Source organism: Cololabis saira, chromosome 16 (genome assembly GCF_033807715.1).
Source record: "Cololabis saira isolate AMF1-May2022 chromosome 16, fColSai1.1, whole genome shotgun sequence".
In the NCBI taxonomy this organism is placed as follows: domain Eukaryota; kingdom Metazoa; phylum Chordata; class Actinopteri; order Beloniformes; family Belonidae; genus Cololabis; species Cololabis saira.
This window is the reverse complement of record NC_084602.1, coordinates 38,523,855-38,548,268: the sequence shown is the minus strand read 5'-3', so window position 1 is coordinate 38,548,268 and position 24,414 is coordinate 38,523,855. Positions and strand designations below refer to the sequence as shown.

Sequence of the window (24,414 nt, the reverse complement as noted above, 5' to 3'; positions counted from 1 at the left end):
ATCTAATCCAATATCAGTTTAGTTAAAGGAAATATGCACTTTGTTTACACTCTAATTATGTAAAATATATTTCTTCAGGATCTTTTCTTGAAATTTCTCGTTTTTTTTCAAATGATGTAAGATACTTTTAATATCATTTTACAAAGATAAACAGAAACAAGTATGTTTTTTTTATATTTTCACTTTTTTATAGGAAATTTAATTAAAAGCCAAATCTTTCTTATTACATCCGAGAGTGTTTCTTTGTGATTTAGAGATTTTTCCAGTACAATTAAGTGTATTTATTTTTAAAAATTGGCGTGGATATTTATGCCAGTGTGCCGAAAAAGTCAGCACTTCTTTTTTAACTGTTTTACTTTGTCACTATCCTCGTATTCAAAACTGAAATTCTCTGAATAAATATCTTCTATCATCTTTTTTAGCAGTGATATTTTTCCTGCGAAAATATATAATAGTAGTCAGTTAATAAAAATAAACGACCGTCTACAAAGAAATAAAATCGGCAAATGCATTCTAGAAACTAAAAAAATGTCGAAAACTGCTCTCTTTGTGGAATAACGATGGATTTGTAGAAGAAATATATTATTGGATATGCTGCGATTCATGGCAATTATTTATGCCTTCCTTTTTAGTAAATTAACATTTCGTTTTTTTGCGTTGGAAACTTTTCGCGGGCCGCATGAAAATCTCTCTCGGGCCACATTTGACACCCTTGTACTAAAGGATACTGAGGAAACACACAGATCCACAGTCGTACCATGAAAACCTTGACAAAGATGTCGTCGTCCAGGGTCAGCGAGGGCACCGTCGTCCATCTGTCCTGGAAGGCTTGGTCTTTAAAGAGCACCATGGACACCGAGAAGTTCCCGTCCTCCGTGTTCAGGGTGATGGTTCTGGGGAGGAAACGGGGGGTTGAAACACCCGTTGGTGGTTCTATCTTACCTGACGTCCCTGACGTCCCGGACGTACCTGACGTCCACTCGGATCATGTTCTCTCCGCCGGGCTGCCGGACCATGTAGCTGAGGGGGTAGCGACAGACGAACGTGATGTTGATGTAGTTCCTGGTGATGACGTCGGAGTAGTTGTTGTGGATGGTGTTTATGAACATGATGTGCGTGTCGTCTGAGACCTGGAGGAAAGGAAACTGTCATCTGTTAAACCTGCAACACATTGTTTTATTCTAGTATTTTTAGCTGTTTGTAAGTGAAATTAATCACTGTTAAGATGCACAAGTATATTATTCAACACCTGAACATTCCTACTCTGTTAAACTTTATTTATATAGCACCAAATCACAACAAAAGTCATCTCAAGATAATTCAACAATACAATTCACCTGATTACAAATGACTCCAACTAATAACAAATATTGCTTCTCTTAGGAAACCGACTACGGTGGCCGACAAGGGCCAAACGCACTGCAACGGCCTAACGGCCTCAGTTAACGGCCTCAGTTAAGGAAAACGGCTTCAAGTACAGAAACGATTCAAGTTCACAAACTCAAAACGAGGTACAAAAAGAGGAACGTGGTGCAAATGAAAAAACGTGATGCAAAAAACAAAGACAAATGCAGCATCATCAACGTAACTTCAACACAAACATTTTATCCTTTAAAAGAAAAGGACAGTAAGAAGTAAGACTACGGTCTAGAAAGCATATTACTGCATTATTTTACGACACTGTTGAACTATTATCTGCTTATTTTTTTACATGCATGCTGAATATTTTAAGTTGAGCTGCTGTTTTTATTTAATTCAAATTTATGTTTACATTTCCACCATTTTACTAGTTAATATTTGCACTACTATTACTGCACTGTTTAATTGCTAAATGATAAAATAAGGTGAATAAAATAAAAATAGGGGATAATCTGGATCTGTTTATTTGGCATTTGCTCATTTTTTTCCCACTTTTTTAGTGAAAGTTTTTAGTGAAAGAGACAACAGATGCATAAGAAAGTAACATTAATTTAAAAGAAAAAAACAAACAGAAAAAGAAAAAAACAAGTCTTTTAATTTGTTACGAAATTATCGGATCGGGACGTCTCTAATCTATATTATATAAAAAATAAATGCCATTATGATGATTGATGATTGTTTTCCACATTAGAATTCCACGTCTCAATCACTTTAAGGAGGTGCAACAATCTACCGAGTTAGTCCACAATATTCTTTTTCCTTAATTTGATCCCTCTAGTTTGGTTTCATACTTGAAACTCCAGACTAACAAAGACTTGGCTGCAGCGGCGGTGAGGTTAAGTATCAGTCTTTCCTGAGCTCTGACATTTATTATCCTTTTCACACTCGGTTAAAGAGAGGAAAACAGTTTTTAATATCCTCTTCTACTTTATAAACCCCCCCACCGTGGTGTTTGTTAGCGTAACACAAAGGTTCGGCGTGGGGATATCACAGAAGCGCATGACGGGAACATACTTCAGTCTGACCTTTAAACCCCGTGATTTTCACGCCCTCTCCAGACCACGGTGTTTAAAATGATGCACAGTAACTAGAGGTGGGTAGTAACGAGTTACATTTACTCCGTTACATTTACTTGAGTAAGTTTTGGGAAATGTTGTACTTTTAGGAGTAGTTTTGAATCACTATACTTCGTACTTTTACTTGAGTAGATTTGTGAAGAAGAAACTGTTCCTCTTACTCCGCTACATTAGGCTACGTTGAGCTGTTACTTTTCTTTTATCCCTTTTATCCACGTACGCGTCAATCTCATGACATCACTGGGTGATTCTTTGGTAAAAATGTTTGTTTTTGCATGTTTTGTCACATTTACACAGACTCAAACACACACAGAGTTTCTATGAGTTCATGTTTGTTCTAGTTCTGCTGGTTAAAAAAGAAAAGTACAAAGGCTGGAAATTTTGTGCTACTTGTGCTTCATTTATTTTTTTATTCTGTTATTATTTTATTAGTCTGTCCAGTCTGTGGACACCTTTAAAAAGGGGCTTACAACTTTTTTGTTCAGGAAGGCTTTCCCTGGTCTTTTATAGATGTTTTTATTATTTTTACGCTTTTTTACTTCTGGTCTTTTATGTGTCTTGATTTTATTCCCTTTGTTTATGTTAGCACTTTGAGATTATTTCATGAAAAGTGCTTTACAAATAAAATGTATTATTATTATTATTATTATTATTATTTATTAAAGTACTTTAATTTACTTTAAGATTATTTTAATTTAAGCTATTTTTATTAATTTTAATTTATGTTATTATTTTATTGATTTAATTTGCCTGAAGATGATTATTTTGTACTTTTGTCTGTTTGAATGGTTGTGTTAAAAAAAATAAATCAGACGTTACTCAACAGTTACTCAGTACTTGAGTAGTTTTTTCAAGTACTTTTTTACTTTTACTCAAGTAATTATTTGGATGACTACTTTTTACTTCTACTTGAGTCATATTATTCTGAAGTAACAGTACTTTTACTTGAGTACAATCTTTGGCTCCTCTACCAGCTCTGCCAGTAACACAGTGAAGGCCGGAGTGACCGCTACAACTGCGTCACATGGTGCAGATTTACTTCCCTCCACCTAAAAACTACTCTTTTTTTTCTTCCTTCGAGGACCCTTGTGCACCGGAGCAGGGATTTAAACCTGAACGCTCCCGAGGGGCCTGGGATTAACATGATCAGGGGCTCGTTGGTTGGCGATTTGTGGCTTTCCTTTTCAGCGGACAAAATAATCAGCGTTTCCATGTAAATCCGGATAATTTAGGGCAGCGAGGCCATTCAGGATCCCCTCGAGGGCTCTGAATGAGGAAAAGGAACAAACACCGCCCGTCTTTCCTGACACAAGCAGCCACTCCCCTCCTCTCCCGTCCCGGCCTCCGCGCCTTTATCCGTCCGTCTTGTTTTACTTGCCACAGCAGCCACATAAACGCATTTACATCCCTGCAGGAATAAAGGGGCAGTAAACAGACACAAGAGGCTTTTCTTGGTGCTGAAAAGACCTGGACTGGGGGACAGAGGTTCTCACAACAAGAGCAGGCCTCGTAAAGACAGACAGTTTATTATAGTGGGGGGTTTCACGTCGCCTCTAAGTGGCCGTAGTTTGTCTTCGCAGCAGCGGAAGGTGCTGGTTGAGCTGCTCTAAGTGTCCCAGTTCACGTGCAACTTTTGATTTATTATTATGTGTGTGTGTATGTATATGTATGTAATTATATATACACTGTATGGAATGATATTTAGTAATGACATGTGGAATATGCTGTATGTTTATGTATGGTACAGTTATTTTGTTTATACTCGGGCAACTTCTCATATGGATTTACCGTATTTTCTGGACTATAAGCCGCTACTTTTTTCATAGGTTTTCAACCGTGCAGCTTATACAAAGGTGCAGCTATTCTGTGGATTTTTCTTCCACCACTCGGGGCGCTCTAACCGGAATTAGAATCAAAACTAAGACAAAATAAATGCAAAGAAGAATACACTACTTCTTCTTTAGCAGATAGAAGTAGAAGCAGATTTCAAACAGATAAATAGATAAATAAATACCGGTTATTTTCTCTTGGTTCTGTCCCGTTTTAATCAGTAAAGTTGCTTCCGTGTTAAAAGACACTGTTAGAAAAGGATCTATTAGGTACAAACATGTACATCATTTACAGTTCAAAATGCTTCTGTACATGTAGTAAATATCTAATCTAACAACAGAAATATCTGCGGCTAAATATCTTTTTTTTTGTAAATAGAGCGGATGCGGCTTATATGCAGGTGTGGCTTATAGTCCAGAAAATATGGTATTTATGTATTTGTTTCATTCTCTGAATCCTAAATGCACTAGTTTATAAAATCTAACATTTTTTTTTTTTGTGAAAAGGGTAGGCATCATAAGCTTAGGCTTCAGTCTACACCTTTTGGTCCTTGGTTTTTAGTTAAAATTATATTTTTTTCATATTTTGTATATACAGGACTGTCTCAGAAAATTAGAATATTGTGATAAAGTTCTTTATTTTCTGTAATGCAATTAAAAAAACAAAAATGTCATACATTCTGGATTCATTACAAATCAACTGAAATATTGCAAGCCTTTTATTATTTTAATATTGCTGATTATGGTTTACAGTTTAAGATTAAGATTCCCAGAATATTCTAATTTTTTGACATAGGATATTTGAGTTTTCTTAAACAGCAATATTGAAATAATAAAAGGCTTGTAATATTTCAGTTTATTTGTAATGAATCCAGAATGTATGACATTTTTGTTTTTGTAATTGCATTACAGAAAATCACAATATTCAAATTTTCTGAGACAGTCCTGTATATATATATATATATATATATATATATATATATATATATATATATATATATATATATATATATATATATATATATATATACATATATATATGTATATACCAAAAAATTATATATTTTTTTGTATTACACTGACGATTTATACCTGTACTTTGGGTTATTTGTGTTGTGGAAATTGAAAATACCAATAAACTAAACTAAACTAAACTAAACTAATTAGAAGCTCGAGTTGTGCAGACTTGGCCTAAGTACGGAAATCACTTTAAAAACAGATCGTACTATTGAGGTCCCACAGTCCGAGAGGTTGGTCTTGATGCTGAAGACGTAGTCGTCCCCGACCTCGACGCCGCGGCACTCCGGGTCGTTCAGGTGCAGATCCCAGACCTGCAGACAGACACCACCAGTCAGGGAAATACGGCACCAGGACTTTTATCTTTAATTATAATTTTAGAGGAAATGCTGTTAAGTTTCGTTGGAGGGGACTTACATAAACCGGAGGCTCTTTGTTGAGGAAAAAAGCGCCGGGAATAATAACCTCCATCTGGTCGTTGGTGCAAATGACCGTTTCATTGAGCTCTGACACAAAGAGGAGTGAAAACATACAAACAGATGCTTCTATATCCTGCTTTACTTTGTACGTTATCACAAGTTTGAACCAATAAAAGTCACTTAACTTCTTAATTCTTAATTCACTTTAAATGTCAAATCCATTCGATTTCAGCATAAAATATATTATATTTTGCAGTTAACAATGGCTGCTTTTCAAAATATTGGCAAATATATGAATATTAAAACAATAATATCCAAATTAGCTGCATCTTCACAAGTAAATAATAATGGCCCGGTTTCCCAGATCAGTTAAGTAGCTCTTAACAGCGAAAGACTTCTTTCACAGGCTCTTTAAGTAGGTTTGAAAGAAGTCTTTCGCTGTTAAGAACTACTTAACTGATCTGGGAAACCGGGCCAATAGCTTTTATTAGGATTTCTCCTTCTAGGAGCACTAAAGTAGCACAAACAGATGCTTCTATATCCATCTCTACTTTGTACGTTATCACATGTTGGAGCAACATGGAGAAAATAAAAGCCACTAATGAACCATGACTACCATCAAAGAGCCGCAGTTTTACCATTTCCTTAACTTTAAACTTCAAATCTATTCCATTTCAGAATAAAATATATTATATCATGGCCAACAATTGCTACTTTTCAAAATATTTGCACTATATGACTATTAAAACAATAATATACAAATTAGCTGCAGAATTTAAGCACTTAAAAAGTAAATAATAATAGCTTTTATTAGTATTTATCCTTCTAGTAGCACTAAAGTAGCACAAACAGATGCTTCTATATCCATCTTAACTTTGCATGGTTTCACATGTTTGAGCAACATGGAGAAAATAAAAGCCACTAATGAACCATGACTACCATCAAAAAGCCGGAGTTTTACCATTTCCTTCACTTTAAACTTCAAATCCATTCAATTTCAGAATAAAATATATTATATTGGCTACTTTTCAAAAAAATTTGCACACTATGAATATTAAAACAATAATACGGAAATTAGCGGCAGAATTTAAGCGCTCATTACATCTTCACAAGTAAATAATGATAGCTTTTATTAGGATTTATCCTTCTAGTAGCAATAAAGAGATGTTTTTTGATCTTAAGATTATTAAAAAACATCAAGAAGACACATTTTAAGGCAAAAAGAAAGAAAACCTACGAAAGGTGGAAGCAACCCAGTGAGTGTGACCTTTGACCCCTGGTCTGAGAGGCGTGCTGTATGAGGCGTGCTGTACGAGGCGTGCGGCGAGCTCACCCTCCTCCTCGGGCTCCAGATGCAGCGCCGAGGCGACGGTCCTGGTGGTCAACAGCAACCAGGCGAGAACCGCTCCGACGGGCGCCATCACCCAAACCCTCCGGGTCGTGGTTGGGCTGCTGGATCTCTCAGAGTCTTCCACCTTCTCTCTCCCTCTCTCTTTCTCCCACGGAGCGCTCCTCGGCTGAGAACCCTCTCCGGCCTTAAAACGCAGACGTGAATGATGCCTCCGACAACAATGAGATTCCGCGCATGAATAGGGGGGACGAGGGGCGTCCGAGGTAACGGGCCGGACCCCGCCCACGACGGTGATGTGCTCTTAGTAAACACCTTACAGCCGCTTCTCACCGCGGGGGGCGAGGGGTGGGGGGGCAACGGGGCGTCTGGTAACCATGTACTGGAGTTGAGGGGGGATGGCATCCCCCCCTGAAATAAAAACGGTCAAAATCATCCCCCCCAGAAATAAAAACGATCAAAATCATCCCCCCCTGAAATAAAAACATACAATAACTTATTTGACAATTTTCATCTGTTTCAAGTAAATTTTCAATTGAAATAAGTAGAAAAATCTGCTAATGGGACAAGATTTATCTTCTTATTACAAGCAAAAAAAATCTTGTTCCACTGCCAGATTTTTCTACTTATTTCAAGTGAAAATCTACTTGAAACAGGTGAAAATTGTTGTTTTTTCCAGTGATGAGTCTTGTTTTAAGTGTAATGAGATTTTTTTACTAAAATTAGACATTTTAACTAGAAATAAGACAAATATTGTTGTTAAGATTGTGAGTTTTTGCAGTGATCCATGTTACTTATCCTGTGAAGGACAGAGTCATATTGATAAGTTCAGAAAAGTGTTTTTTATTGTTGTGTTTTGATGTATTTGATGTAAGCCCAGTGGATATTTAAAGCTTACAGAAGGCTGCATTTAACTGCTGCTATGTCATTCCTGCAGTATTTCTGCAGGTGTTTTGGTCAGTGCTATTATTTGTAATATATTATATTATTTGTAATCAGCACAAATTATCTGTCCCCATATGATAAAATCCACCATCCCCCCTGGTTTTTTTTTTACAACTCGAGTACTGCTGGTAACCATGTACGGAGGAACGGCGGAGAAGGAGCGGCTTTGTTGCCCACCTCTTTTGTCCGGGCGCTTTAAAACCTTTACTGGTGCGGGAATCCCTGAGTCAGTCGGGTGACGAGGTCAAGGGCAGCCCGGTGACGGCGGACAGGAGATCAGATCGTAACATACCACGTAAAAAAAACACGTCTGGAGATCATTTCAATAAGGAAATACAAACCAAAACGACAAATGAACATAACTTGATTACTCTATTCTCTAATGCATACATAATGGGAGAAAATAAAAAAATTGGTGTCGAGATTATATGGAAGTATACAAATGGCAAAAAAACTCTCCACAATATATATCAAACAAAAATGGGAGAAAGAGTCAGGTGCACGAATATCAGAGGAAGATTGGACGGAGATATGTGAGACACAGGCAACCACTGCAAACTCAAGAGCCCTGAGAGAGTTTGGCTGGAAGAATATTGTGAGATACTTCATCACCCCCAGAATAACAGCACTACAAACACGCACTCAGAGCCGGGCATTTTGTTGGAGGCAATGCGGAACCTCTATGGCAAACCATTACCATATTTTCTGGGCTTGCCCAAAGATACAGCCATATTGGCAGGAGGTGGCTACTGCGATATCTGAAATGTTGGGAGTGGAGTTGGATTGCTCGTTCATCACACTATATTTGGGAAAGATGCCACAAACTGTTCCTCTTAAAGATAAATATTTGCTGAAGATACTTCTGGTAAGCAGCAGGAAAGCGATAACTCGTAATTGGTTCCAGGCTGACCCTCCAACCAAAGATCAGTGGCTGAAGATTGTAGAAGGTGTTTATTGTCTGGAGAGACTCACTTTTGTATTGAAACTGGAACTGCAGAAATGTGACAGGTACTGGGAGTTTAAGATTAAGATTCCCAGAATATTCTAATTTTTTGAGATAGGATATTTGAGTTTTCTTAAGCTGTAAACCATGATCAGCAATATTAAAATAATAAAAGGCTTGCAATATTTCAGTTGATTTGTAATGAATCCAGAATGTATGACATTTTTGTTTTTGTAATTGCATTACAGAAAATCACAATATTCTAATTTTCTGAGACAGTCCTGTATGTTTTTTGTTTTGTTTTTTTGATACACCATAATACACCCCCTTCGGTGACCCGTATGTTCCGTGCTGTTTTATTTATGTCATGTTTTTTACAGCACATAAAATTCTTTATTATAAAACTAAAAATAAAGTTAAAAAAAAAAAAAAAAAAAGCACCGTGGTCATTTACAGGCTGGCATCCTGTCATGGACAGACTTTTATTTCCTGAATGTTGTGAGAAAAACAGAGTTTTTTTTTTGTGCGTAAACTATTTTCATCCGTTTGTCGTACAGTGAGGTTGTACAGAAATACACGATTACATCACAAACAACAAACAACATCACTGTACAGGCGAGTTAAACGAGCGACAACCAGGACGACGAGATACCCAAATACAAAAGATTGAAAACCTTCAATACACTTAAAAAATAAACAACAAAAAAAAAAAACATGCTGTGACATGTTACGACTGGTTTGCTAAAAAGTCTTCTTGGAAATGCATTTCATAATTTATTGTTGCTTATAAAAACTGAGGAATAACAGAATGTGCACAGTGGGAGTACTTCCGGCACCTCTGTGGTGGAAGTGTGGGCTGCTGTTTACATTCCCTCCAGATGTTCAGTGTCTTCGGTGAACAGGTCGGCCAGGTCGGCGACCGTCAGCACCGCCGCCTCCGAGTGCTTCAGGGTTGAGCTGGTGTGACTGGAAGAAGAAATGGAGCTTTGTTAGAACCTCGAGATGCTCAAAACCTGCAGCTGTCAAGGTTTATACAAAAAAAAGAAAGAAAAAAAGTCACACACTAATACGGTTGGGTATTGGCATGGACCTCCTGATACGATACATATCGCGATACTTGAGTCACAATACGATACATTTCATGGTACTTGAGTCACGATACGATACATATCACGATACTTGAGTCATGATACGATACATATCACGATACTTGAGTAATGATACGATACATGTCACGGTACTTGAGTCACGATACGATACATTTCATGGTACTTGAGTCACGATACGATACATATCACGATACTTGAGTAATGATACGATACATATCACGGTACTTGAGTCATGATACGATATGATATTTAGATATACAAATTTTGCGATATGTTGCAATAGTTGCTGAAAACTGTAAACGGCCTTATGCAACTTAAAATCAGTTGCACGTACATCCGATTATAGTGATGATTCATGGGACATCGCAATACTTGAGTCACGATACGATACATTTCACGGTACCTGAGTCACAATACGATACATATCGTGATACTTGAGTCACGATACGATACATGTCCCGGTACTTGCGTCACGATACGATACATTTCACGGTACTTAAGTCACGATACGATATGATATTGAGATATACAAATTTTGCCATATATTGCAATAGTTGCTGAAAACTGTAAAAGGCCTCATGCAACTTAAAATCAGTTGCGCGTCCATCAGATTATAGTGATGATTCATGGGACATCGCAATACTTGAGTCACGATACGATACATTTCATGATACTTGAGTCACGATACGATACTTGAGTCTCGATATGATACATAACAAGATACTTGAGTCACGATACTTGAGTCACAATACGATACATATTACGATACTTGAGTCACGATATGATACATAACAAGATACTCGAGTCACGATATGATACATATCACGATACTTGAGTCACGATACGATACATATCACAATACTTGAGTCACAATACGATACATATCGCGATACTTGAGTCACGATGCGATACATATCACGATACTTGAATCACGATGCAATACATTTCACGATACTTGAGTCATGATACGATACCTATCAAGATACTTGAGTCACGATACGATACATATCATGATACTTGAGTCACGATACATATCACGATACTTGAGTCACAATACGATACATATCACGATACTTGAGTCACGATACGATACATGTCACGGTACTTGAGTCACGATATGATACATATCGCAATACTTGAAATACGATACAATAAATTTCATGGTACTTGAGTCACGATACGATACATATCACAATACTTGAGTCACAATACGATACATATCACGGTACTTGAGTCAAGATACGATATGATATTGAGATATACAAATTTTGCGATATATTGCAATAGTTGCTGAAAACTGTAAAACGCCTCATGCAACTTAAAATCAGTTGCACGTACATCAGATTATAGTGATGATTCATGGGAAAAACTGAGTCAAAACAATGTATGTTTTTCATATTATTTACATAATATGCAATTAACATTAACAATAGTATTTAAGCCCATGTATACAATAAAGTCGTATTGGATTTACAACCCGTCTGAAACATGATTTATTTAGGATTTTTTTTTTTTAAATCAATCAAATCGGTCGCCAAAGTATCGCGATATATTGCCATATCGATGTTTGCCCTCCCCTTCACAGTAATATTTTGTTACACCGCCTTTAGCTTTGATGACGGCACTCATTCGCCGTGGCAGCTTCCACAATAAGGCTCGTACGGCGGGCGCTAGGCATGATGGGAGCATCATCAAACTCTCTTCTTACCCAGACGGACCCATCACTCTGGAACTTATCAGACCAAGAGTCCAATCTTTAAGCTTCCTAGCAGTTGGAAGCCGTTTTTTCCGATTAGCCTCTCCGATTCGACCCTGGAGTTCCTTCAGTGTTCATGTGGAAATGTTCTTACTTTCACTACTAAAAAAGTTCTGAATCTAACTATAGTGGTCAAAGCACCTCTTGAGGTGTTTTTTTTTTTCTTGATGCCAATAACTTGACCCTTCTGAAGCAGATTAACGTCTTGTTACTAGCTGAATCATCATCATCTCCTGGACTCGTACCTATCTGCTTAGTTAAATCCAAGTGGGGACTTATTTTTTTAGTGATTTGTTTTTGCTTTTTTTAAAAAAAAAAAAAAAGACATTCGACTACACACAGACCTCTTTTCCGCCGTCTTCATCATCGCCTGCATTCTCTCCTCAATAGTGGATTTGATGAGGAATCTGTGGACGAACGTTGGCCTGGTGAAACGGAACAAACGAGAACCAAGTTAGATGCAGAACCGATCGTTTATGGAAACAAATCACAGAAGAAAAAAACTGCTGCCTTGTTGTTTTGTTTGAATGTTGAAAAAGTGCCGGAGCTTAAAACTGTGCAGGTTTCAAGGAGGAGAAGTTTTGAGACAAAGTGACGTCAGGATGTAAACAAAGACCCAGCAGCAGAGACCCTGGAGGATTCTCTTTTAGAGGTTTCTGTGCAGATTCACAGGCTAATTAACCCTTGTGCTGTCTTCGGGTCTAGGAAGGAGGAAGAGAAGAAGGGAGGAAAGAAGGAAGGAAGGAAGAATGAAAAGAAGGAACGAAAGAAGGAAGGAAGGGAGAAAAGAAGGATGGAAGGAAGGCAGAAAATAAGGAAGGGAGGAAAGAAGGAAGGAAGGAAGGAAGGAAGGAAGAAAACAAGGAAAGAAGGAAGGAAGGGAGAAAAGAGGAAGGGAAGAAGGAAGGAAGAAAATAAGGAAGGGAGGAAAGAAGGAAGGGAAGAAGGAAGGAAGGAAGGAAGGAAGGAAGGAAGGAAGGAAGGAAGGAAGGAAGGGAGAAAAGAGGAAGGGAGGATGTGAGAAAAGGAAGGGAGAAAAGAAGGAAGGGAGGAAAGAAGGAAGGAAGGAAGGAAGGAAGGAAGGAAGGAAGGAAGAAAACAAGGAAAGAAGGAAGGAAGGGAGAAAAGAAGGAAGGGAGGAAAGAAGGAAGGAAGGGAGAAAAGAGGAAGGGAAGAAGGAAGGAAGAAAATAAGGAAGGGAGGATGTGAGAAAATAGGAAGGGAGAAAAGAGGAAGGGAAGAACAAAGGAAGGAGGAAGGAAAGAAGGAAGGAGAGAGCAGGAGGAAAGAAGGAAGGAAGGGAAAAAAGAAGGAAGGAAGGAAGGAAGGAAGGAAGGAAGGAAGGAAGGAAGGAAGGAAGGAAGGAAGGAAGGATGAAGGGAAGAAGGAAGGAGAGAGCAGGAGGAAAGAGGGAACAGGAGAATTAGGTAATTTTGACCCAAAGACAGTACCAGGGTTAAAACGAGGAGAAGACTGAGTCACTGTCATGGGTTCATTCATTTGCAGCGTCCTCACATCCAGGCTGAGCTAACACGTCTCCCGCCCTCTACTTCCACCTACTTGCACCTACTTGCTCTGGCCGATCCGGTGCACCCGGCCGATGGCCTGCAGCTCGTGAGCCGGGTTGAGGATCGGCTCCACCAGCAGCACGTGTGTCGCCTCGATGATGTTCAGCCCGTTGGAGCCCGTGTGGAGAGGAAGCAGAAGAATGTTGATCTTGTCTTCATACTTGAAAGAACTCAGATTCTCCTGCAAGAAATACTGCATTAGTGCAACTAAAACTGACCTTTAAAGAACTTTTGTATATACTTTATATACATATACTGGGACTAACACACCCATAAAATATGGGAACACCGGTAGGGTCGATAGGACGGACGAGCTGTTATTTTTAACGTAACTGAAGCTGCAGAAAATGATGTTTTTAGGCTTTTAAACGTGACCTGAAAACTCACCTTTTTAGGAAAGCTTATAGCTAAATATATCTTTTATATGCTCTGTTTTTAAATATATTTTTAAAAGATTTTCATGTTTTATTTTTCTGCTCTGTAGCACTTTGAGATTACTAAATATAAAGTGCATTATGCATTATGCTAGTACATTATTATTATTATTACTATTATTATTATTATTATTATTATAAAGTCTGGTTCCAAACTAAGAACTGGCCCAGAACCAGCCCTGGAACCGGTTTGGTGGAAAAGGGGGTAACGGTGTCTAGTTCGGCCCAGAAAAATTGTTTTGTCTGGTTTTTTTTGTTGGTTTACCAAGATGAGTCAAATACTAATATCAGTCATAGTGGGAGATTATTGCCTCCTACTGTAAAGCTGGACAAGCTTCGGCCCGTTAATCAAGAGTGTCAACAGACTAAAAACTGGGGGCTTCACTGCAACAATTAACTTCTAAGAAAGTTTTTTTAATAACATTACTCTTACTTTGTCTAGTTTTTACATTTTTTGGATGTTATTTTTGCTTAATATAAGACAATTTGACAAGAATTAAGAATTTGAGGCTGATTTTGCAGTTTCTCTGAATTATCCCTTAACCAGTTACAACCCAAAGCTTCATTTAAAAACAATCTGAAATAAAACCTTATGTTATTTCAGTGGAAATTAAGGATATTTATCAATATTTGAAGAAAAAAACAATATTGTAAGTGTTTAGTAAAAGTTATGAGTTTGTGACACGTCCCATGTCTCCTCTCGTAAAACAATTTGACTAGAATTAGGACTTTAAGGCTGATTTTGCAGTTTATCCAAATGATCCTGAATCAGTTACAACCCAAGGCTTCATTTAAAAACAATCTGAAATAAAACCTTATGTTTCAGGGGAAATTAGGGATATTTATCAATATTTGAAGACAAACATAATATTTTAAGTGTTTAGTAAAAGTTATGAGTTTGACTGGTCCCACGTGTCCTCTCGGGTCATCCTGGGTTAAACACCCGCGGTTATGGTTAAATATCAAATATCATACATCAAAGCGTAAAAAAAGCAACCTGGAACTTTTTAATCCCGTTGATTTGTGAAAACTCCATGTTGTTGTCGAACAGCGCCTTGGCGATGATGTCCAGGACGCTCTGCCACTGTTCCAACGAGACAGAGAAACACAACAGCCGTCAGGTCCAACCTCACGACCGCCGACGGGACCGTCGCACGGCGAAGGTGAAGGGCGGATCACGGCGGTTCACGGTTACCGTGGAGAAGACCAGGCATTTGGCGCCGGCGTCGGTCACTTGAATCCTCTTGAGCGTCCTCAGCACCGCCTCCACCTTGGTGGAATGGCTTCCCTGAAAGAGAATGGAGAGTCATCAATTTAAATTGTTCACTGCATGCAAATATCTTAAAAATGCATCAGCATTTATCATGGCTGTTGGTGGTGGACAGATTAAAATTAAGTCTCCTTACTTTCATGAGGACTTTGATTAATAGTAAAAAACCACAATATTTTGCAGATCAGATAGTGTTCACTAGAAATGTCAATAAATATCCAACCAGACAATCATGTTATGATAATTTACTGGCACCTAAGCCAAGAACAAACTTTTAAAACACACTGTTATATACAGAGCTATCACAGGATGGAACACATTACCTAATAACATCAAAAATATTACATCAAAATACAGTTTTAAAAAGGTAGCAAAAGACTATTTACATAAAATTCAATGAGTAACAAATATATCACATGCTATAATTTATTACAGGAATTTATTTGTGGGTTATACTTCGTGGTATTGTAATGACAGTTTGATGCATTATTTGTACCAATAATGTATTTTAGACAGAAACTTTGCTGTTTGTGTATATTATGACTCGGTGTTACAGTGATCCATAACAGCGATAAATGTATGTATGTGTGGACTATGTTCTTTTAAAATTGCATTGGGGTTTCATTCGTACTTCTCACCTAAAAATATTGAAATGAACTGAATTTGAACTAGTACAAAATGAAAATGGTGAACTATGATCGTGAACTGTTCATTTTAAAACTATGTGAACTGAACTTTGAACTAGTTCATGAGAAGTAGGAACCACGCCTGGCGAGAGACCCACCATGACCGGTATGTCCTGGTCCTGGCTGGACGACTGGGTGGTGAAGACGTAGGAGATTTCCGCGTGGGTCGTCGTCTGCCGGCAGATGGCACACTTGATGGCGCGGCGCCTCATCCCCACGCTGTACTGCTCCACGATGATGGCGATGCAGCCGTTGCAGAAGCAGTGGCCGCAGGTCAGCACCGCCCACTGCAGGAAGATCGTTTTAAAGAGGTGATTTTTTTTTTAAACTTTATTTTTCAATTTTCAGACATTCAGACGTTTCAAAAACAGGTATAAAACAAAACAAGAAAAAAATAAGGGGGGAGACACTACTGTCTTATATAATAAGGCCATTTTGTCCATCTTGCTAAGTACATCTCTCTTTTAAGTCGTAGGCTGTAGGTCAGGGGTGTCAAATGTGCGGCCCCGCGAGAAGTTTCCAACGCAAAAAAACGAAATGTTAATTTACTAAAAAGGAAGGCATAAATAATTGCCATGAATCGCAGCATATCCCATAATATATTTCTTCTACAAATCCACCGTTATTCCACAAAGAGAGCAGTTTGTGACATTTTTTTTGTTTTCTAGAATGCATTTGCCGAATTTATTTCTTTGTAGACGGTCGTTTATTTTTATTAACCAACTACTATTATATATTTACGCAGGAAAAATATCACTGCTAAAAAAGATGATAGAAAATATTTATTCGGATTCAGTTTTGAATACGAGGATAGTGACAAAGTAAAACAGTTAAAAAAGTGCTGACTTTTTCGGCACACTGGCGTAAATATCCGCGCCAATTTTTAAAAATAAATCCACTTAATTGTACTGGAAAAATTACTAAATCACAAATAAACACTCTCGGATGTAATAAGAAAGATTTTGCTTTTAATTAAATTTCCTATAAAAAAGCGAAATATAAAAAAAACATACTTGTTTCTGTTTATCTTTGTAAAATTATATTAAAAGTGTAAGAGTGTAAACAAAGTGCATATTTAGTTTAGAATTAACTAAACTGATATTGGATTAGATAACAATAGTAAAAAAAAAGAATTAGAAAATCTTCAGAGTTGATTTACGTTAGTTATATCTATTTTAGTGTTTTACACATGAACACTGCAGCTTCTGTAACTCAACCTTCGTGATTCAGCTCTTTGACCTAAATAAAAGGTCTAAATATCCACAAGAAATGTAATAATTAATGAGCTCAGACCTGCAAATGTCACCAACAGCAACTCATGCAGATTAATCAGAGACATGTTGGTGCAAATCCTTAAAACTGTAAATGTTGAATAAACAAATCCCAGAGGATTATCCTGATCTGAGCCAACTACAGTCGTGATATCAAGCTGTTCCACCTTCCAGATCCAAAGCTGTGTATTTAAAACTTGCCCAATGTTTCTAAAACATATATATATTTTAAAAGAGACGCACCTCCTGGCCCAGCGGGCGGGCGCAGATGGGACACGGCTCCGGGTTCAGCCCTCCGGTAGGCTTGTCCTGCGACTGGGAGAACAGACGCACATTAAGATCCTGTTCAAAGAAACTAAACCGTTAAATGTTTATTCAGCGACTGTCATGAAAAATAAAATCACCTTTTCCAGGTTGGTGAGGTACAGAAACTGGCCGAGCTTCTTCTGGAGCTGAGACTTGGCCACGGCCTGGTCGTTGAGAAGTTTGGCCCTGTTCTGCTCCACCTGCGAGGTCGGAGGTCAGGAAAAGCAGGAAAAGTGAGATCATCACATCCCTGGAAACCTTTTAGGAGCTAAAAACCACAGAGGGAGGTGATGAAACCAGTTAGACCATTTAAATCAGGAGTCGGCAACCCAAAATGTTTTAGAGCCATATTGGACCAAAAACACAAACAACAAATATGTCTGGAGCCGCAAAAAATGAAGTCTTGTATCAGCCTTAGAATGAAAATAACACATGCTGCATGTTTCTATATTAGTTATCAGAATCAGAATCAGAATCAGAAAAAAAAAAAAAAGTCAAAATGTTGAGAAAAAAGGCAAAATTTCGACTTTATTCTTGAAATTGTATTAATTCTTGAGATTAATGTTGAAGTACAATCTCAAGAAAAAAGTCGAAATGTCGAGGAAAAAGTCAAAATTTCGAGAAAAAAGTTGAAATGTCGATATTAAAAAGGAAAGGAAAAAGGAATAAAAAAAGAGAAAAAAGAGAAAAAAAAGAAAAAATAGAAAACAAAGAAAAAAAAGAGAAAAAAGGAAAAAAGAGAAAAGAAAAAAGGAAAACAAAGAAAAAAGAAGAAAAAAAAGAAAAGAAAAAAAAAGAAAAAAAGGAAAAAAAAGGTCAAACATTTTTGAAAAAGCTCCAGGAGCCACTAGGGCGGCGCTAAAGAGCCTCATGCGGCTCCAGAGCCGCGGGTTGACGACCCCTGGTTTAAATCCATGTCTTAAACAAGCTTCTCATGAGTGATGGTTTCATTACTGCAGCTCACTACGAAGGTAATTATTATTAATATATATATATATTACTTTACTGGCAGTTTATCTGTGAAAAAAGACTGAACTATGCAAAGAATATAAATGCAGATAAAGACCAAAAAAATGTGGAACTAGAAGTCATCAAATATAAAACAGCTATTTGGATGGTTTTTAAATTTTAATTTGCTGATTTACATGTATTAATGAGGATTAAAGCATTTATTGGAAGTAAATTCCCTGGTTTATTCATATTTTTTGTAATATAAATCTGTTTTTCCTTCTTTAGGGGTCCCCACATCGCTCTGGCGAGGGTTTTTCCACCAGATCCAGATCCTCCTGGCGCATTTATCCAGGCGCGGGACTGGATCGATGGGACTGGGGGCCAGGGATCAATCAGCCAAACGTATACACATAAATAAAGGGTATATATGCATATATTTACACACACACCCTTTATTTAACCAGGCAAAAATCCTCATTGAGATTAAAATCTCTTTTACAAGAGACACCTGGTCAAGACGGCTGCATCAACACATCACAAATCTATAAAACCCAAACGCAACAATCACATACAACCAAGCTGGACGTAGGATTTAGCCCGTTAGAGCAGTGACATGAACACAGAGAACGCCTTTCTCTCGCCCCTAAAATAGATATAAATGCACCCATGGGGGATTAGTTCGGACATTTTTCAAATCTTTCCGAGGGTCATTCCAGGATGACGGGGCAAAAGCTTTTTCCTGAGCTCTGTTTTCACTCTCCAGGATTTATTTATCCGCTGATTGGACTACGGCGGCAGGATCCTCACGTGACAGGAAACAACGCTTAAACAGCATATTAGGTTTGGTCTGCCATTGAATATGAGTTAAATACATTAAAAACTTGTTTCAAAAGGCAAATTCCCATCAGTCCTGGTAGATTTATTGAACCTCAAACGTGAGAAGAGAGACTTTTCCCTGGGTGGGGTACTTGAGCACAGGCACAGGCCGTAATGTTACACTTGCGTTAGTTGTGTTTACGCCCACAGACGGGTTCATGTGTGATTAAACTTTTGACCCAGTAAACTAGGTCAAAAGTGTGGCCGCATTTTAGCAAAATTGATGCCACTAGTGCGCAATGCAGTATTTGCAAAAAGAGAATTGCATTTGCTAAGTCCGGGAACCCGACCAATTTAATGAAACATGTGAATTTGCACAGGATCAATTTACAAGCGTAAAGTTGTTCCGTGTTTTAATGCAATAACACCGAGCTTCCCTCCATCTTCCTCTGAGCATGCAACTCCGCCCAAAATTTAAGAGCGAGAGCGGCTTCCCTCAGAATCTCCGCCACCGTATCTGGGATTTCAACCGGTAAGTCTACGTTTGGCAACATTCGTCCAACTTGTTATGTTGGTGTACTGAGGTTAACGTTGCTGCGACTAAAGAGGGGCACTGCAGACACTTGAAATGTGGACAATGTAACATTAACTGAAGATTATATTGTTGCGTTAATTCAGTGTTTTGCTATCTAGCTAAATCAAAAGCTAATAATTACGTGTTAGATATGTTAAAAGAGGCATGTGAGGGACACCAGTTTTACCAAACCTGGCAACCAGGTATCTGTGTGTCCAAGCGTCATCCATGCCATCAGAGTTTCCTACTGCTGGGGACAAAATCAGCCAGGAGCGGCTCGTCTGTCGCCAGTCTGCACTAAACAACACTGATGTTACTTGTTTGCAAAAGTTCTTTTGCACTAAAATTATTTATTTGTTTGAAACTTTTGGAGGTTTGGAGTCAAATTACCAAAACTGAACATAAAGTCAATATTAACCCTTGTGCTGTCTTCAGGTCAAGGAAGGGGGAAGGGAAGAAGGGAGGAAGGAAGGAAGGAAGGAAGGAAGAAAGAAAGGAAAGAAGGAAGGGAGGAAAGAAGGGAGAAAAGAAGGGAAAAAGGAAGGAAGGAAGGAAGGAAGGAAGGAAGGGAGGAAGGAAGGAAGGAAGGGAGGAAAGAAGGAAGGAAGGGAGGAAAGAAGGGAGAAAAGAAGGGAAAAAGGAAGGAAGGAAGGAAGGAAAGAAGGAAGGGAGGAAAGAAGGAAGGAAAGGAAAAAAAGAAAGAAGGGAAAAAGAAGGGAGGAAGGAAAGAAGGGAAAAAAGAAGGGAAAAGGGAAGGAAGGAAGGAAGGAAGGAAGGGAGGAAGGAAGGAAGGAAGGGAGGAAAGAAGGAAGGAAGGGAGGAAAGAAGGGAGAAAAGAAGGAAGGAAGGAAAGAAGGGAAAAAGGAAGGAAGGAAGGAAGGAAGGAAGGAAGGAAGGAAGGAAAGAAGGAAAGAAGGAAGGGAGGAAAGAAGGAAGGAAGGAAGGAAGGAAGGAAGGAAGGAAGGAAGGAAGGAAGGGAGGAAGGGAGGAAAGAAGGAAGGACGGGAAAAAAGAAGGAAGGAAGGAAGGAAGGGAGGAAAGAAGGGAGAAAAGAAGGAAGGAAGGAAAGAAGGGAAAAAAGAAGGGAAAAGGGAAGGAAGGAAGGAAGGAAGGAAAGAAGGAAGGAAGGGAGAAAAGAAGGAAGGAAGGAAGAAAAGAAGGAAGGAAGGAAGAAAAGAAGGAAGGAAGGAAGGAAGGAAGGAAGGGAGCAAAGAAGGAAGGAAGGAAGAAAGAAAAGAAGGAAGGACTGACTTGATAAGCTGTACTGGCCCACGCTGAGCTCAAGTCCTCTAATTTAATTCAGCGCAACCTCCAAAACTCCTACAAGTCAATCAGAGAAAGTGAAAGCGGTGCATCACTCCCAACCTCGCCATGCAGAGCGGGAGTTTGCTCACTCAGTGGATCCTACCGGGTCAGTCACTGTAATTATACGGCATTATCCAGAACATGTCGTGACTCGCCTCGTGCGGTTCTATGATGTGCAGCAGCTTGGGCTTGGGCTCGTCCGGCAGACGCATGCGCAGCCGCTCCGTGGCCATGCCCAGCTCGTCGATGGCCGACACGTGGTTGCGCAGCACCATCCAGTACTCGTGCAGCACCTGAGAGCAGGAAAAAACACAACTTTCTCTTCATATGTTTATTCTGAAAACAGGAGCAAGGTTTTGACATTTGGTCAGAACGCCTTTAGCTTTGATTGCGTAGCCAATGAAATGTCAAAACCCCGTTTTATTCCAATGGAGAGAATTTGCATGGAAGAGTATGATCAGGTTCTTCATCACCCCAAGTATAAAATGTTAACGGCAGACAAGAATCAGGGCGATGTTGGAGACGATGCAACAACTATGGCTGACCATTTTCACATATTTTGGAATCGCCAGGCAATCCAATCTTATTGGTGAGAAATAACATTAGAAATAAATTCCATAATTGGCTCCAAGATTGAACATAATTTCTGTACAATATATCTGGGAAATATACCAACTAAACTAAATACCTCAGACAAATACCTCCTTAAAATATTACTAGTAGTTTCCAAGAAAACAATAACGAGGAAACGGCTAAACAAAGAGCCTCCAACAAAAAGAGAGTGGGTAACAATTGTAAAGGAGATGTTTGTCATGGAAAGGCTGACATTTTCTCTCAGATTCTGTGCAGATAAATTTGACAAGTAGCGGTACAAATGGGTGAAGCACATGAATGTTGTAAAAGAAGAACGAAGAATGAACATTTACATTCACTTTCCTTTAACAATTACTACAACATGCACCTCATTATTATTATTATTATTATTTCTTTGTCACCTATTTATCAGATATCAAGGTAAATTCTCTAAGTGCTCAAGAGTAATATGGACTAAGGAGGATATGGACTGAATTCAAATCACACTCGGGACCCGATTGAATCTCCTGTCACCTTTACTCTCAGTGGAAACGTTGGAAAAGTTACCCAGAAAACAAGAAATTAACTCAGAAAAGACAAACTGTATTGTGCCGACCCTGGTCTGTTCATATGTTCATCAGCATGTACAGGACTGTCTCAGAAAATTAGAATATTGTGATAAAGTTCTTTATTTTCTGTAATGCAATTAAAAAAACAAAAATGTCATACATTCTGGATTCATTACAAATCAACTGAAATATTGCAAGCCTTTTATTATTTTAATATTGCTGATTATGGCTTACAGTTTAAGATTAAGATTCCCACAATATTCAAATTTTTTGAGATAGGATATTTCAGTTTTCTTAAACTGTAAGCCATGATCAGCAATATTAAAATAATAAAAGGCTTGCAATATTTCAGTTGATTTGTAATGAATCCAGAATGTATGACATTTTTGCATTACAGAAAATAAAGGACTTTATAGCAATATTCTAATTTTCTGAGACAGTCCTGTACATCTGTGTTATATTTGTGTTACTGTAAACACTAAAATACAAAAATAAAGTAAAAAAAAAAAAATATATATATATATATATACGGTATATATTTTTCATTAAATACAAGCAAAACTTGTTGAGTGATAAAATAATCTCTGGTTATTTCCGGACACGAACCTTGTACTCCTTCTTCCAGTGCTCGAACAGCTCCATGAAGGTGTTGCCCTCGTCCACCAGCTGCGGGTCCAAGCGCTTGAGCTTGGCGAAGGACAGGATGGCCTTCAGGCTGCGCTCCGTCTCGCTGGCGGCCCACAGGCCTCGGCTGGTGGTGGGCAGGCGGTCGTCCACCAGCCCCTCCTCGTCCTCGATCATCTCCTCGAAGATCGCCGTCTGACCCTTCACACTGCCGAGGGAATTTCACCACCGTCAAAATAGTCCAAAACTTCACTGGTCAGCACCACTCAAGGTGACCAAACTTGCTTATGATTTTTGAAAAGATCCATGTCTATAGATGATATTCTGGTATGATAACCTTCCTGAGTGGCAGCTGGATCATAGTTACCCACCCCCTTCAGAAAACTAAATTTTAGATGCTGCTGCATATCCTGGTTTAGACTCATGTACAGGAAATCTGTCAATGTTTCACTATATTGTCTTTGGTATCATTTTAAAAGGGACCTTTTAAGCTTTCATTCAAGCTAAGATGTGATACTTTTCCTGAATCCTTATGGTCCTGTGAGTATTCCAGTTTTTGTATTTTGTGTCTCTGTTGTTCCTAGATTACACAGGGCTAAAAGATAGATATCACGATACACGATATTGAGGTCACGATAACGATACAATACGATATGATATTATAGCAGTATTTTTTTAACAACCTTGAATGAGGAACATATGACTGGAAAAAATGGTCTTTTATTTGAAAGACACAAAATACAAAACAATGCTGTGCATTTGCTCTATTGTTCCAGTTTGTAATGCTTTATAACTGTTTAAGTTTTAAAGAGAAAGCCAGGCCAACCATTTTCCACAAACTGAACTAAAAGTAAATTAGGTTTGCATTTTGCATCTTCAGTTTCATACAAGTACAAATATTTAGCCACAAACTGAATAGTTTCTCTCATGTATGATTTGACTTTTTTCTTTTCCAGAAATTTAACAACTAAAATTAAATAAACAAATAAAAGTAAATAAATACATACAATTTTACATCATGAAAAAGATTGATTCCTGCTCACCTTATAAGTGTAAGAGGAGATTTATTTTTGTTAAGGTTATTTTGGTAATTCAGGGTTCATTATTTTATAAATCTATTCTTTATATTCTGATGTAAATCAGGGACTATAATGACACTAGTCAGTTTATCTGTAGTGATTAGTCTGTTTTAGATTGGGCGGAGTGATACGCCACAGTACGGCACTAGGTGCTGTGTTGATGTTCTAAAATCCTACACTGTTGAGGGACATTAAAGTACACTGGAACTCAGCAGAAGTTTCCCCGTGTTTATCCTACTCACCAGCCCAAAAAGGTTTAATTTAATAAGGTAAGGCTTAACTCTACACCAGCCTTAAAAGTTCAGAGCTCAAAACCCCCAAGAGTCCCGTGATCGGGACCAAAACGGTACTACTTTCTTCTGAGCGGAGGAAGATTTTGGTCCGCGGGTCGAGGCGTGGTCGGCACACGCGTTTCTAGTCAACACAATAGATTAATATTAATAACCCAATATCGCGCTACAGTTTGTCACCTCCACGACACGTTTCGTGACGTTTTTGTATCGCAAAATTTCGTGGCACGATATATT

At 38.3% G+C, this 24,414-nt stretch overlaps 2 protein-coding genes across 3 annotated transcripts in view; both read right to left on the bottom strand.

Annotated features, from left to right (window-relative positions):
* si:dkeyp-110a12.4 (pancreatic secretory granule membrane major glycoprotein GP2) overlaps positions 1–7,217 on the bottom strand; it is a 14,236-nt gene extending 7,019 nt beyond the window's left edge. Inside the window, exons 1-5 of the mRNA XM_061744166.1 lie at positions 7,094–7,217; positions 5,759–5,847; positions 5,551–5,655; positions 970–1,130; positions 758–893 (exon numbers count right to left, since the gene is read on the bottom strand). Of these exons, the coding sequence (XP_061600150.1) occupies positions 758–893; positions 970–1,130; positions 5,551–5,655; positions 5,759–5,847; positions 7,094–7,181 (579 nt within the window). The 5' untranslated portion in view covers positions 7,182–7,217. The remainder of the gene's footprint in view (positions 1–757; positions 894–969; positions 1,131–5,550; positions 5,656–5,758; positions 5,848–7,093) is intronic.
* A 2,139-nt stretch (positions 7,218–9,356) lies between these two features.
* shprh (SNF2 histone linker PHD RING helicase) overlaps positions 9,357–24,414 on the bottom strand; it is a 40,874-nt gene continuing 25,816 nt past the window's right edge. Inside the window, exons 21-30 of one of the 2 annotated variants that reach the window (XM_061743942.1) lie at positions 22,791–23,016; positions 21,198–21,335; positions 17,495–17,596; positions 17,334–17,405; positions 15,918–16,106; positions 15,059–15,151; positions 14,861–14,947; positions 13,432–13,610; positions 12,206–12,286; positions 9,357–9,962 (exon numbers count right to left, since the gene is read on the bottom strand). In XM_061743942.1, coding sequence (XP_061599926.1) covers positions 9,860–9,962; positions 12,206–12,286; positions 13,432–13,610; positions 14,861–14,947; positions 15,059–15,151; positions 15,918–16,106; positions 17,334–17,405; positions 17,495–17,596; positions 21,198–21,335; positions 22,791–23,016 — 1,270 coding nt within the window. In that variant the 3' untranslated portion in view covers positions 9,357–9,859. The remainder of the gene's footprint in view (positions 9,963–12,205; positions 12,287–13,431; positions 13,611–14,860; positions 14,948–15,058; positions 15,152–15,917; positions 16,107–17,333; positions 17,406–17,494; positions 17,597–21,197; positions 21,336–22,790; positions 23,017–24,414) is intronic. The other variant, XM_061743941.1, reaches the window with a different exon arrangement.